Source organism: Pelobates fuscus, chromosome 8, assembly GCF_036172605.1.
Source record: "Pelobates fuscus isolate aPelFus1 chromosome 8, aPelFus1.pri, whole genome shotgun sequence".
Lineage (NCBI taxonomy): Eukaryota > Metazoa > Chordata > Amphibia > Anura > Pelobatidae > Pelobates > Pelobates fuscus.
This window is the reverse complement of record NC_086324.1, coordinates 178,170,150-178,183,066: the sequence shown is the minus strand read 5'-3', so window position 1 is coordinate 178,183,066 and position 12,917 is coordinate 178,170,150. Positions and strand designations below refer to the sequence as shown.

At 45.8% G+C, this 12,917-nt stretch overlaps 1 protein-coding gene across 1 annotated transcript in view; it reads right to left on the bottom strand.

The window, feature by feature from the left end:
• The window catches only part of LOC134572094 (integrin alpha-M-like), a 93,089-nt gene continuing 80,172 nt past the window's right edge, over positions 1-12,917 (bottom strand). Inside the window, exons 18-30 of the mRNA XM_063430909.1 lie at positions 11,520-11,624; positions 10,636-10,709; positions 10,221-10,362; positions 9,531-9,626; positions 8,248-8,327; positions 7,480-7,560; positions 5,993-6,080; positions 3,477-3,584; positions 2,749-2,832; positions 2,207-2,320; positions 1,253-1,357; positions 435-545; positions 1-357 (exon numbers count right to left, since the gene is read on the bottom strand). Coding sequence (XP_063286979.1) covers positions 265-357; positions 435-545; positions 1,253-1,357; positions 2,207-2,320; positions 2,749-2,832; positions 3,477-3,584; positions 5,993-6,080; positions 7,480-7,560; positions 8,248-8,327; positions 9,531-9,626; positions 10,221-10,362; positions 10,636-10,709; positions 11,520-11,624 — 1,281 coding nt within the window. The 3' untranslated portion in view covers positions 1-264. The remainder of the gene's footprint in view (positions 358-434; positions 546-1,252; positions 1,358-2,206; positions 2,321-2,748; positions 2,833-3,476; positions 3,585-5,992; positions 6,081-7,479; positions 7,561-8,247; positions 8,328-9,530; positions 9,627-10,220; positions 10,363-10,635; positions 10,710-11,519; positions 11,625-12,917) is intronic.

Sequence of the window (12,917 nt, the reverse complement as noted above, 5' to 3'; positions counted from 1 at the left end):
TGAGGTTTGAATTGGAGTCCAGTATATTTAATCTGTTTATTTCATTTATTATACTTTATATCCAGCCTTTGCATCTCCTCCTTCACCAAACACCTGCCGTTCTTTCTCTCTCAGCTATATAGATATAATACCTCTTCAGCTATACAGAAATTGGGTATTTTTTTGTTTAGTTTTTTTGCATTTAACTAACTAAATAGTAAGTTGAATAATAAAATGAACATTTTGTAGAATTCTGGCTGTTTTGGCTGCAGTGTCTGTTCTTGTTTAGACGGGGGCAATGTTCTCCTGTGGTTTTTGTCCTGGCTCTTCATTCGGCTTATTCATCATCTGTTTGTACTGCCGTTTGAAGAACCCCAGCTATGGATAGGAATAGCGAGACATGAGCAGCTCGTACTATAGTGACTGGTCCTTATACTCTGTATAGAGGAGCTTACCTTATACAGCCCAGCAGCGATTAACGCCAGGACAATCAAACCCCCAACACTGCTCCCCACGATCACAGGCAGATAATTATATTCCGTGAACACCTCGAGTGTGGTCTGCGCCTGAAATCCACAGACATTGGTCACTTACCAACAATCTGCCAATCATGGGTCTACGTGACTATCGGAACACATTTAGTCATGGATATAAGTATTTGGCTTCTTAATGTTTATTATCATTTGTACTTGCAACAAATCGACTGATTCATTTCTCGCTATGCCTTGTAGCGTTCTTATATCAGGGTCACAGTAGGGGGAGGGAGGTACATTATCATAGGCGTCCATGGGGGCAGTTAAAGGCTAATGCCCTGATCTGGGAGTCTTTGGCCGAAATGTGGACAGGATACCAGAGTTTTTTGTTTTTACATGGGTATAATAAGAAGATGCACTGGGACCAAAGTGGTGTACAAAAAGGAAATGGGCCAGTCCCAGGAAAACGTGGTGAGGGGTGCTGGGTGCTGGGTGGCGGGATCATGCTGTCTCCCCTATACAATAAAAGCTTAGGTACAAACCTGGGATATTCTTTAAAACTAAACAACCATGCTTGAAATTAATTATCTTCACAGAAAGATTAGCAAAAAGAAACATGAATATATAAAATGTTGGGTTTGTCTGAAATCTATCCTTGGTTTTGATGTGAAATCCCTTTCCTGTGACTGAGGCTGTGACAAAGGCTTTGTAGAGCAGAATAAGGAATTGACTTGGACCCAGCAGTGGTTTCAAGTTGGATAGACCCAGGTGGACCTTGGCTCACTAACATTATCCTGTACCTGTGCTCGGACGAAACGCTCATTCTGATCCAGGATGTGCTGATATTTCCCGAAATCGTAACCAATTTCTGCCCGACTCTGGAGGGGTACCTTTGGTAGCTCCGTCTGGGATGAGAGAAATGGGGAACAGACCTTGATTATTGCAGGAATACTGACAATGTTTGAAAATAAAGGATATTGTTCTTTAGCCCAGTGTATCTTCATCCTTCCCTCAATCTCTGACCTCTCAGCAGCATGTTCTTAGTAAATCTGACTGTGTGATTAATGTCACCCAGTTACATACTGTATCCTCTGTACAAGGCTGGGTATGCCAGGGGGGTAAATGAGGAGGTGTTATACAGAGAGTGTACAGAGTCTGTGTATTACACCAGGGGGCAAATTAGGAGGTGTTATACAGAGAGTGTACAGAGTCTGTAATACACTGGGGGGGTAACTGATGGGGTATTATACAGATAGTGTACAGAGTCTGTGTATTACACCAGGAGGGTAAATGAGGAGGTGTTATACAGAGAGTGTACAGAGTCTGTGTATTACACCAGGGGTCAAATGAGGAGGTGTTATACAGAGAGTGTACAGAGTCTGTAATACACTGGGGGGTAACTGATGGGGTATTATACAGAGAGTGTACAGAGTCTGTGTATTACACCAGGGGGGTAAATGAGGAGGTGTTATACAGAGAGTGTACAGAGTCTGTAATACACTGGGGGGTAACTGATGGGGTATTATACAGAGAGTGTACAGAGTCTGTATTACACCAGGAGGGTAAATGAGGAGGTGTTATACAGAGAGTGTACAGAGTCTGTAATACACTGGGGGTGGGGTAAATTAGGAGGTGTTATACAGAAAGCAGGCAGAGTAACATAGCAAGGTTATGAGATCTATGTGCCAGAAGTACAGGGATATCTCTGTATTGTGCCAGATATGAGATGGTCTATTAGTTCGCCTGTCACTTACCTGCTTGGCCCAGGCTGTGGTTACTTGCCCGCTTACGGTGAAGGTAATCGCGGTTCTAATCTCCATGTGGCTGATGTTACATATAAAATGGCGGCAAGTAGTCACATTGCAGTCCTGAGTAGAGACAGTGAGTGTTAGTGAGGGTAAGTAAGTAGAAAGGGCCCAGGGAAGGAGAGAGATGGCGGGGTATGCAGTGAGAGTTACAGAGGGGGAGCAAGATGTGGTGGGGAGTGAGAATGTGGCAAGTAGTGTTGGAGGTAAATGATGAGGTGGATTTAGGATGAGTGGTCACCGGCTGTTAAGTGTGTTTATAGAGAGGGCAGGTGAGGTAGCAATATGTAAAACAAGTAGGTTTGAAGAGTGAGGACAATAACAGAGCTGGTAAAGGTGATGTGGGGAGATTGGACAATTGGGGCCATGGGGTGGGAATTGATGAGGAGTTGATTAGGTAAGTCGGACTCCAGTATGGATAGATAATGTAAAGAGGATTGCAGACAGCTCAGAGTGAGGTTAAGACAAGGAGTACGTCAGTTGGTCTTTACCAGCAGTGGCCGGGCTCTCAGGAGCTCCTGGCTGTTCTCTGGTGCGGGTATCTCTCCTATTACTGTACAGTTCGCAGGGCCCGGCTGTGGAGAGAACAGAATAATATTAATTTAAAACACAATGATTGCGCTCTGCGGGGGTGGGGCTAACACCAGAATGGCACATGGGAAATTACCGAATTATCCAAGAAAAGTCAATTATTCTGGACATGGGCAGAGCCTGGTGCTTTGGTAATATTACCAAATAGGAATGGCTGGGAATGAAATCACATCAAGCTATCCAGGCGTTAATGTATATCAATGTGCAGGAGGAGCTGTAAAATCAGATTGCAAGCTCTTCAGACAATATGATGCTTTTTCACATTTAATTTTTGCTCTGGGACTTGGTTGCCTATTACGGTATTTAGAACATTTTGTCCATTATGTTTCGGCCCTTATTGGCGATTCTGTGGCCCCTTCTGCCTAAAGAATGATAGCACCCATTATCTTACACCATTTACCTCATGACATCTGGCCCCAGTAGGTTTGATAAAGTACTTGCCGACCTGGCTAGGGCTTTGATCGGGAATCTGTGAAAGGTGCTCATGGATGATATCCTCTGTTGAGTATTGTGTCCCTACCTGGCTGGTGGGGTGGGGTGGGGTAAGCAGGTACCTGACTGCAGCATGTTATCTAAAAGGTGAGGATGTGAATGGGGTCCTGGCTATGCACAGAGTAGTAGTGAGTACCTCTGAGCTGGTAATCACAATCTTCCCCCAAAGCAGATCATCTTGCAGCCTCAGCGGGATCATGAAGGATACGGACAGAGGAAGTGCGTGCTGACCCAGGTTATTTACCTGAGGAGAAGCATAAGGTCAACAAATGTTTCTGCAATAACATGGATGCCATATTTCAGAGAATAACTGAGTATATATATATTTCTGGTATAGAACATGGTGAAATGATTGCCCTATCCCCATTTCATCCTAAAGTATTCCAGTAGACCATGACAAGAGCCTCCAGATTGATGGAGCCACTTCCTGGCACGAGAACTGTGAAGGAGCTCCTGCACTCTGCCAGGTCAGCACACTTTCATTTACCAGGGGACTCTGGAGCACTTCAGACCTAGTCGCCGAAGATTAACTGGGGTCTCTGAGGACCTCGTCCATCGGACCAGGCTGCAGTGAATGGTTCCTTCAGAATTTTGAATCTTTTTAATAAAATTTTCAACAAACAACATTTGTATTATGCATTTAAAATTCCAGTTGTGTATATTTAAAAAAAAAAAAAAAATGTTTGAAAACCAACAGTCTTTATGGGCTTCCATTGTTCTATGAAACTGATAAGACCATGTAGCGGTGGACTTAACATGATATAGCCATACGGTTAAACGGAATCCTCAGGTTTGTTTGCTTAGGTAGGTGATTTTGAGTTTGTGACGGACCGCCTGGCACCCGGACTGAGTGCCTCTGCCAATTACTGTTTCCTAGTACCTCTGAGTACTCCAAGCACTCCACCAGACACCATCAGCACTGTAGTCCCCACTTGGTGTCTCGGTGTCCTCCATCCACTCTGGACCCAAGACCAGGATCCAGCTTCCAGTGGGTAGACCTCTCCTCCAAGACAGTGTAGCAATATGCTCTTAAAAGAGCAGGGGATTATAATCCCAGGGAGTATAGTGATATAGCTGTACCCTCCACACATGAGACGAGGCTCTATGTTGAGGGTGAAGAGGAACTGGTTTATTGGTAGCCACAACTGGCCCTTTATGCAAGTCCCCATGAAAGAGGACTTCCCCCTTGGACTTGAGAGTAGACTACAGTAAAAACATACATGCGATTACATTGGCTTTCAGGTCCACGACACTCCCATACAAAATTAGACAATCCCTCCCCTGTGCCTGGGAGATAATTGGATCAGGAACTGTACTAACTTAATTATCTCCAGGCACAAATACACACATTTCAGCAGTACCCCGAAAGTACCCTTAAAACCCATGGAAACCCCACAAAAGTTACATCCCCTGCCCTGATCTGGATGACCAACATATCCAAAAATCACCCTGATCGGTTTAGAGGTTCAGGTTTCCATGGAAGTCATATTTTGACCGACAGCACACGAGGCCCCTGCCCAAAAGAGTACCATGAATTCAGGCTGTGCGGTCAGTCTCTTTCGGGAATACTTAATACAGTCAAAATACCGAACGTAGTGGTTCGTGGGTAGGTTCAGTCTATGTCACTCGTTCAGGAGCTTGCTCCCACCAAACGCCGCTCTTCCCATACGAATCCAGCTGAACATGTGTAGAGATGGAAGTCCCAGCGGTGTTCGAGTGTCCAATTATAGTTCCATGCACTCAACGACCAAACACCGTTGTATGTGTTCGCGGCTAAAGATGGCCACCGCCACGTGTTCACAGGCCGAACAGCGACCACCCGCCCGCTCACCAATTAAGTTGCGGCTAAACATAAGTCTGGGGAGGTTAATGGACTGCACACTCCACTTGTGAGTGGTCAAACTGTTCGGTAACCGAACAGAATATCTATAATCCATTCGGTAAGCCCCATATACCGAACCATATAAGGGAAAAGGCATGAACAAAGCATTTCCATAGTCCTGAACCAAGGTCTAATACATAGGGCATAGTCCTGGGGCAAAAGGCTGGAAAGCAGGCCCCTCCAAGAACCACTGGCCAGGTTACTTTCGCCACAGAGTTGATTTAAAAAAAAATTTGTGTGTGTGAACGACTTTCCTTAATCTAGTTTTCAAACATTTTCTGACGCAAAGTTGGTGTATATGGCTGAAGGATCCTGTATTATACTAAATGTATGGATGAAAGGATAATTATATTAAAATAGATTTTGAGGTGGCAGTTGTCCTTTAAGATGCATGTTACTGTATATGATCAAGTAGAGCATTGCACCATGGGATACATTTACAGATATCACATGGCACCACGGTGTATATTAGCAGGTAGTGCATGGTGTATATTATTATTATTGGTATTTATATAGCGCCAACTAATTCCACAGCGCTTTACAATATTATGAAAGGGATATATTTACACAGTGACGCAGGAACAATAGGTAGATGAGGGCCCTGCTCAAATGAGCTTACTATCTAGATGATGTGGGGTACAAATACACAACAGGGCAGGAAAAGCAGAGCTAGAGGTGAGAGTGGAGTAAGGCTATTTTAGGAGACGTAAGACAGTAGTAGGTATTACATGACATTGATGTGTATTTTAGCTGATAATATATTTTCTCACTCTGTAAACATGTTGCACGTAGCGAGTGCTGGATTCCTTATTCATTTCTTGGGATGAAAAGTTGATGTTTTTGGTTGATTCTTCAAGGCTGGGTAGAAATATAATGCACAAAATCACATAATTCAGAACCCACTAATTATATGGAGATCCTGTTATAGCCATGAACCCACCAGGTATACTCAGATCCCATCACTCCGCTTCTCAGACCTTTCACTCCACTCAAACCACCTCACTCCAGTCAGATCCTCCACTCACCTCAAACCACCTTGTAGTGGACCACTTGTAATCTGACTGGTTACCTCTACTAAACTCTCCTCTCATCTAAAAATGGAACAGTTGGTGAATATAGCTCTGTTTCCCCAGTAACTAGATGAGACATAGTTCTGGGAGTTAATCTGAGTTTATTGCTCTGCTTGCAACCTTTTATGCCCAGACCCCCAGCATGGGGTGTCCATTCTTTACACACAGAACCTGCCCAGGCGCCTCTATGTCCGGGAGCTAAGTATCATGCGGATACAGAGAGCTAAATACATAAAACCCCGAAAACGGTTAGGAACCCCTACAAGTCTTATATTCCCGGATAGCTCTCGGTGGAGCACCCAATCTCTCCAAATAGAGCTCGGATCCTGTTAAACTTTAGACCGACCGCTAGCTTAGTCTAAGCTGAAAATAGTTCCAGGTGGCTACACCTATTTGCCAGTACTTTAAAGGGTTATCTGAACGGTCGTGGAAGGGGGCTCCCCCTGGCTCTTAGGTAGTGATTGGTCCTTTTGATGTCCAGTAGTTTCCCTCCAAAGAGCGCTCTCATTGGACATTGAAAAAAGGAAAAGGACCGGGATGGAAGGTGACCGAGTCAAGGTGATACTTGTGGCCAAGCTGGAGTTCCAGGAAAAATACAGGGACTTCCCGCTGAAGCGTTCGGGACATTCCGGCAAGGTGGGTATCCTGCAAGTGGGGTTTGGAGAAAGACACTTGCTGGGTCCATGTGGAGGGGAAAGGAACAGAGCCAGGGTAGTGTTACAGTGTCTTAGGGAGGATTTACACTACGCGCCACACACCTTACTCCGCTCAGAAACCTTCACTCACCTAAGACCTGCATTCACCTCAAACCACCTCACTCTACTCAGCCCCTGCACTCACTTCAAACCACAACACTCCACTCTGACCCTGCATTCACCTCAAACCACCTCACTCCGCTCAGAACCTGCATTCACCTTAAACCATCTCACTGTGCTTAGACCCTGCCCTCACCTCAAACCACCTCACTGTGCTTAGACCCTGCCCTCACCTCAAACCTGTGCTTAGACCCTGCCCTCACCTCAAACGACCATAGTCTGCTCAGATGCTGCACTTCACTCAGTTCTTTCACTTGCTCAGAGATCCTCATTGCTGTGTGACCTGGCAGTTCATGTAGACTCCATGTTCCTCACATTAAGCTGCCTCTGTGTGAGCTGCATATACAATATATTAGAGCTGGACTGACATACCTGGTTATTGTAACATAGATGCCGTAAACCACTTTCAGCTGAGCTTCTGATTTCATTACTTCAGTCCCGTTTACATTATCACTGTGGGCAGAGTAATGAGATATTCGACCGGACTCTATATCATGAGCTTCTGATTTCATTACTTCAGTCCCATTTACATTATCACTGTGGGCAGAGTAATGAGATATTCGACCGAACTCTATATCATGATAGGTTAACAGAGGCGGTGTAGTGAGTGTAGTGAACCCAACACTAATAGTCTGACCATTGGCAGTCTCTGGATCCCAGTCTGAGCATTGGCAGTCTCTGGATCCCAGTCTGAGCATTGGCAGTCTCTGGATCCCAGTCTGAGCATTGACAGTCTCTGGATCCCAGTCTGAGCATTGGCAGTCTCTGGATCCCAGTCTGAGCATTGGCAGTCTCTGGATCCCAGTCTGAGCATTGGCAGTCTCTGGATCCCAGTCTGAGCATTGGCAGTCTCTGGATCCCATGACATTAACTGTCTGACTATTGGCAGTCTGTGGATCCCATGACATTCCCAGTCTGGCCATTGGATGTCTCTGGATCCCATGACATTCCCAGTCTGGCCATTGGCAGTCTCTATATCTCATGAGATTCCCAGACTGATCATTGGTTGTCTCTGGGTCCCCTGACATTCCTAGTCAGCCCATTTGCTGTTTCTGGATCCCATGACTGGCCATTTGCTGACGTTGGTTTTCCCTGTTTCTCTAATAATCCCCAATGGCAGGAATTTCTGTGAATATTCACCTGGTAACACTGGCTGCCATAGACAGAGAATCTCCTAGATCGGCCATCCCAGAGACATGAAAACTGACCACAAATGTAGCCTGAGAGAGGAATACAAAAACAGCTCTAAAATGCAATACCTTGACCATTCCACGACCATTCCTCTCCTAACTCAGTAACTCGGCCATTCCTTTCCTAGCTCAGTAAACTCGCCCATTCCTCTCCTAGCTCAGTAACTCGCCCATTCCTCTCCTAGCTCAGTAACTCGCCCATTCCTCTCCTAGCTCAGTAACTCGCCCATTCCTCTCCTAGCTCAGTAACCCGGCCATTCCTCTCCTAGCTCAGTAACTCGGCCATTCCTCTCCTAGCTCAGTAACTCGGCCATTCCTCTCCTAGCTCAGTAACTCGGCCATTCCTCTCCTAGCTCAGTAACTCGGCCATTCCTCTCCTAGCTCAGTAACTTGGCCATTCCTCTCCTAGCTCAGTAACTCGGCCATTCCTCTCCTAGCTCAGTAACTCGCCCATTCCTCTCCTAGCTCAGTAACCCGGCCATTCCTCTCCTAGCTCAGTAACCCGGCCATTCCTCTCCTAGCTCAGTAACCCGGCCATTCCTCTCCTAGCTCAGTAACTCGGCCATTCCTCTCCTAGCTCAGTAACTCGGCCATTCCTCTCCTAGCTCAGTAACTCGGCCATTCCTCTCCTAGCTCAGTAACTCGGCCATTCCTCTCCTAGCTCAGTGACTCGGCCATTCCTCTCCTAGCTCAGTGACTCGCCCATTCCTCCCCTAGCTCAGTAACTCGCCCATTCCTCTTCTAGCTCAGTAAAACGACCATTCCTCTCCTAGCTCAGTAACTCGGCCATTCCTCTCCTAGCTCAGTAACCCGGCCATTCCTCTCCTAGCTCAGTAACCCGGCCATTCCTCTCCTAGCTCAGTAACCCGGCCATTCCTCTCCTAGCTCAGTAACTCGGCCATTCCTATCCTCGCTCAGTAACTCGGCCATTCCTATCCTCGCTCAGTAACTCGGCCATTCCTATCCTCGCTCAGTAACTCGGCCATTCCTCTCCTAGCTCAGTGACTCACCCATTCCTCCCCTAGCTCAGTAACTCGGCCATTCCTCTCCTAGCTCAGTAACTCGGCCATTTCTCTCCTAGCTCAGTAACTCGGCCATTCCTCTCCTAGCTCAGTAACTCGGCCATTCCTCTGCTAGCTTTGTCACTTGCCCATTACTCCACTAGCTCTGTAATATAACTCTTGAATTATCTAGTTTCTCTAATTCTGGCTTTCTTGACCCTGGAACTCTTACCGTTGTGTTAGGTCTCAGTAGAGGGTTGTTGACTCCACAGTTGACCTGTATTTGCTCGTCCAGAGCCGCACATGAAATGATGACACGTTTATTGCTCTGTGAGACACAAAGTTACATGATCAGAAATCTCTGAGCGCTATGAATGTGGCAGATGAGACCTCACTTCTCACATTACCTGTTCAAGAGCCTGGGCACACAGGGTGGCATCCAAAAAAGCAGACAGCAACATTTGGGCTCAATACATGAGCCTTTATCAAGTCTACATACATAATCCATATCACACATTCATAGTAAAATGGAAAACCAATAGCTTACTCACCAGGTGAAAATCTGTAAAGCACTCTGGACTGAGAAGCAGAATTGACGTCGATATATCCCTTTTTCCTATCTTTTTTTTGTTTGCGATAGTTACATCGGTGTACATGTGAACTACACACACTGGACGTCACTTCCACTCCTCTGTCCAGATTGCTTTAATGGTTTTCACCTGGTGAGTTGCTATAAATATGTGCGATAGGGATGATGCATGTAGACTTGATAGAGACTTGTGTATTGAGCCCAAACATTGCTGTACCTAATTTTCTGGATACCACCCTGTGTGCCCTGGCTCTCGGGGGCCCCTCCCTCCATAGTGCACATAAGTGGATTCAATCCTTTTTAGAAAGTGTGTGGGCATCCATTTTGGCTTACCTGTTCAAGAGACACTCTGCGATACGATAGACCACCGGGGTAAGAGATAAGAACCTGCGAATTGTAAGAATCATCCCCATGATTCTGCACAGAGACAGTTAGATTAACCTCAAGATTCACCCCCACCACAAGCTGGGGCACACTGTCACCGGTAGAAAGAGAGACTGTTAACAGCTGGGTGAGACTGTCATAGAAAAATATGTGATAGTCAACAAACATTTTCTGCAAAGGCTGTGAGACAGAACTCTATAAGATAGCACTGACAGAGTGCTTCGAGACAGTCACAGACATGTTAGACAGAGTGCCTCGAGACAGTCACTAGTGCTGTGAGACACATAGAACTGATAGTCAGAATGCCCTCGAGACAGTTACAGAACTGATAGAGTGCTGCAAGACAGCCAGATAAAGGTTTTACCTGCCAAACGAGGACGAGACAGTGAGATCATCCTGACACACTCCATCACTCCCGCAATTCTTCTGGAATGGAACCTGCAGAGAGATTACTTTGAGCACTGACTATACAGCAGGGACCCCAAATTAACCTGTATGTTGCTAGCGACCCCTGGTAAAGAATATGGGCCCCCAAATTAACAAAACCTTCTCACTGTCTGCATGCCTGGGCCCCCAAACTCACCAGACTTTCTCACTGTGTGGCTGGGGCTCCAAACTCACCAACTCTTGTCACTGTCTGCATGCCTGTGGCCCCAAACCTTCTCACTGTCTGCATGCCTGGGGCCCCAAACCATCTCACTGTCTGTGTGCCTGGGGCCCCAAACCCTCTCACTGTCTGTGTACCTGTGGCCCCAAGCCTGCACACTGTCTGTGTGCCTGGGGCCCCAAACCTTCTCACTGTCTGCGTGCCTGTGGCCCCAAGCCTTCTCACTGTGTGCCTGGGGCCCCAAACCTTCTCACTGTCTGTGTGCCTGGGGCCCAAAACTTTCTCACTGTCTGTGTGCCTGGGGCCCCAAACCTTCTCACTCTCTGCGTGCCTGGGGCCCAAAACCTTCTCACTCTATGCGTGCCTGGGGCCCCAAACCCTCTCACTGTCTGTGTACCTGTGGCCCCAAGCCTTCTCACTGTCTGTGTGCCTGAGGCCCCAAACCCTCTCACTGTCTGCATGCCTGGAGCCCCCAAGCTTCTCATTGTCTGTGTGCCTGGGGCCCCAAACCTTCTCACTGTCTGTGTGCCTGGGGGCCCAAACCCTAACCAAAACCTTGTTATACATATATGCTTCTATAAGGCATCTCATATAAACCTACTCTGCAAAGTGTGAGTGTGCTGCTGATGGGTTACTGTTACCTGCCCGATGTGGCTTGTGGAGGAGTCTTCGCTCATTACAGGCACTCCACTCATGGAGAAATGTAACACAACACTTAGGGGTGACATAGAATCGTCCACACACTCCTGGCGGAGACAGAGAGAAAATGTTAATTCTTGCTGTAATACCAATATTATAATTTTAAAAAGCGATATTAACGGTCCCCCAGGACAAATAATAAAATGTGAAGAATAATCATCGTCCTGCAAGGATGACCATGTGACCTGTTTAATTGAAGGTTCTCCCTATAAAGAGGTGCAGTATGGGAAATTTCTGCACATTTACTCTGACAATATGTCCCAAACCATTATTCAGCTCAATTCTATATTACCGCACATGGATAAGCGTCATCACCACCAGTGATGGTTGTGAGGAAAAAGATAAATCCAACAGTACGTGTAAGCGCTTTGTAGATACACCCCTGCAGCGCAATTAGCTTACAGGTGGCTACTAATCATAATAAAAAGATCTAAAATATGAGGCAAAATGCACAAGAATATATTCAGCCAATATTAGAGTATAGCGTTCTGGGTATCGTCCAGATGGGTTAGCCAGCAATCATTTAAATAAAGACGGTCCCTTAGGAGAATTTATAATGGACGGTCGAAAGGGTAAATCAATAAGCAACTGTATCTCCCCCCCAAAAACAGTGTACCGTGTTCTATTGAAAAAATTGTGGTTTTACTCCTCCCTCTATAGCATAAACTACAGATAACAACTTAAAAATTATAGTTATACAAAAAAACACTTAAAAAGGGACAAATAAAAATAGCATAAAAAGAACTTCCAATACTAAAATACTCAAGATGGTAATTGTCAGTTTTTCGAGTATTGTATGAAAAGTAAATTCATAGTCTTAAACACATAGTCTTAAATAAGAGGGTCAAAGGTTTTATTACTTTACTGAGAGGGTAGTGGATGCATGGAATAGCCTTCCAGCTGAAGTGGTAGAGGTTAACACAGTAAAGGAGTTTAAGTATGCGTGGGATAGGCATAAGGCTATCCTAACTATAAGATAAGGCCAGGGACTAATGAAAGTATTTAGAAAACTGGGCAGACTAGATGGGCCGAATGGTTCTTATCTGCCGTCACATTCTGTTTCTATAAAATATTGGATACCGGTAATTCCAATTCAGCATTTAGGCCGAATGAAGTTAAAGTTTTTAAATCATAAATCCAAAACATTTCCTTATAAAAAGTATTTTCACCAGTTCTCCCCCCCCTCCCCCCCCCCGCTTCCGTGGGACATTCACTTTCTGGATCCTACAAAATTGTATTACTGCTGGTTTACTGCTGGTTTACTGCTGGGTTACTGCTGGGTTACTGCTGGGTAACTGCTGGGTTACTGCTGGGTTACTGCTGGGTAACTGCTGGGTTAC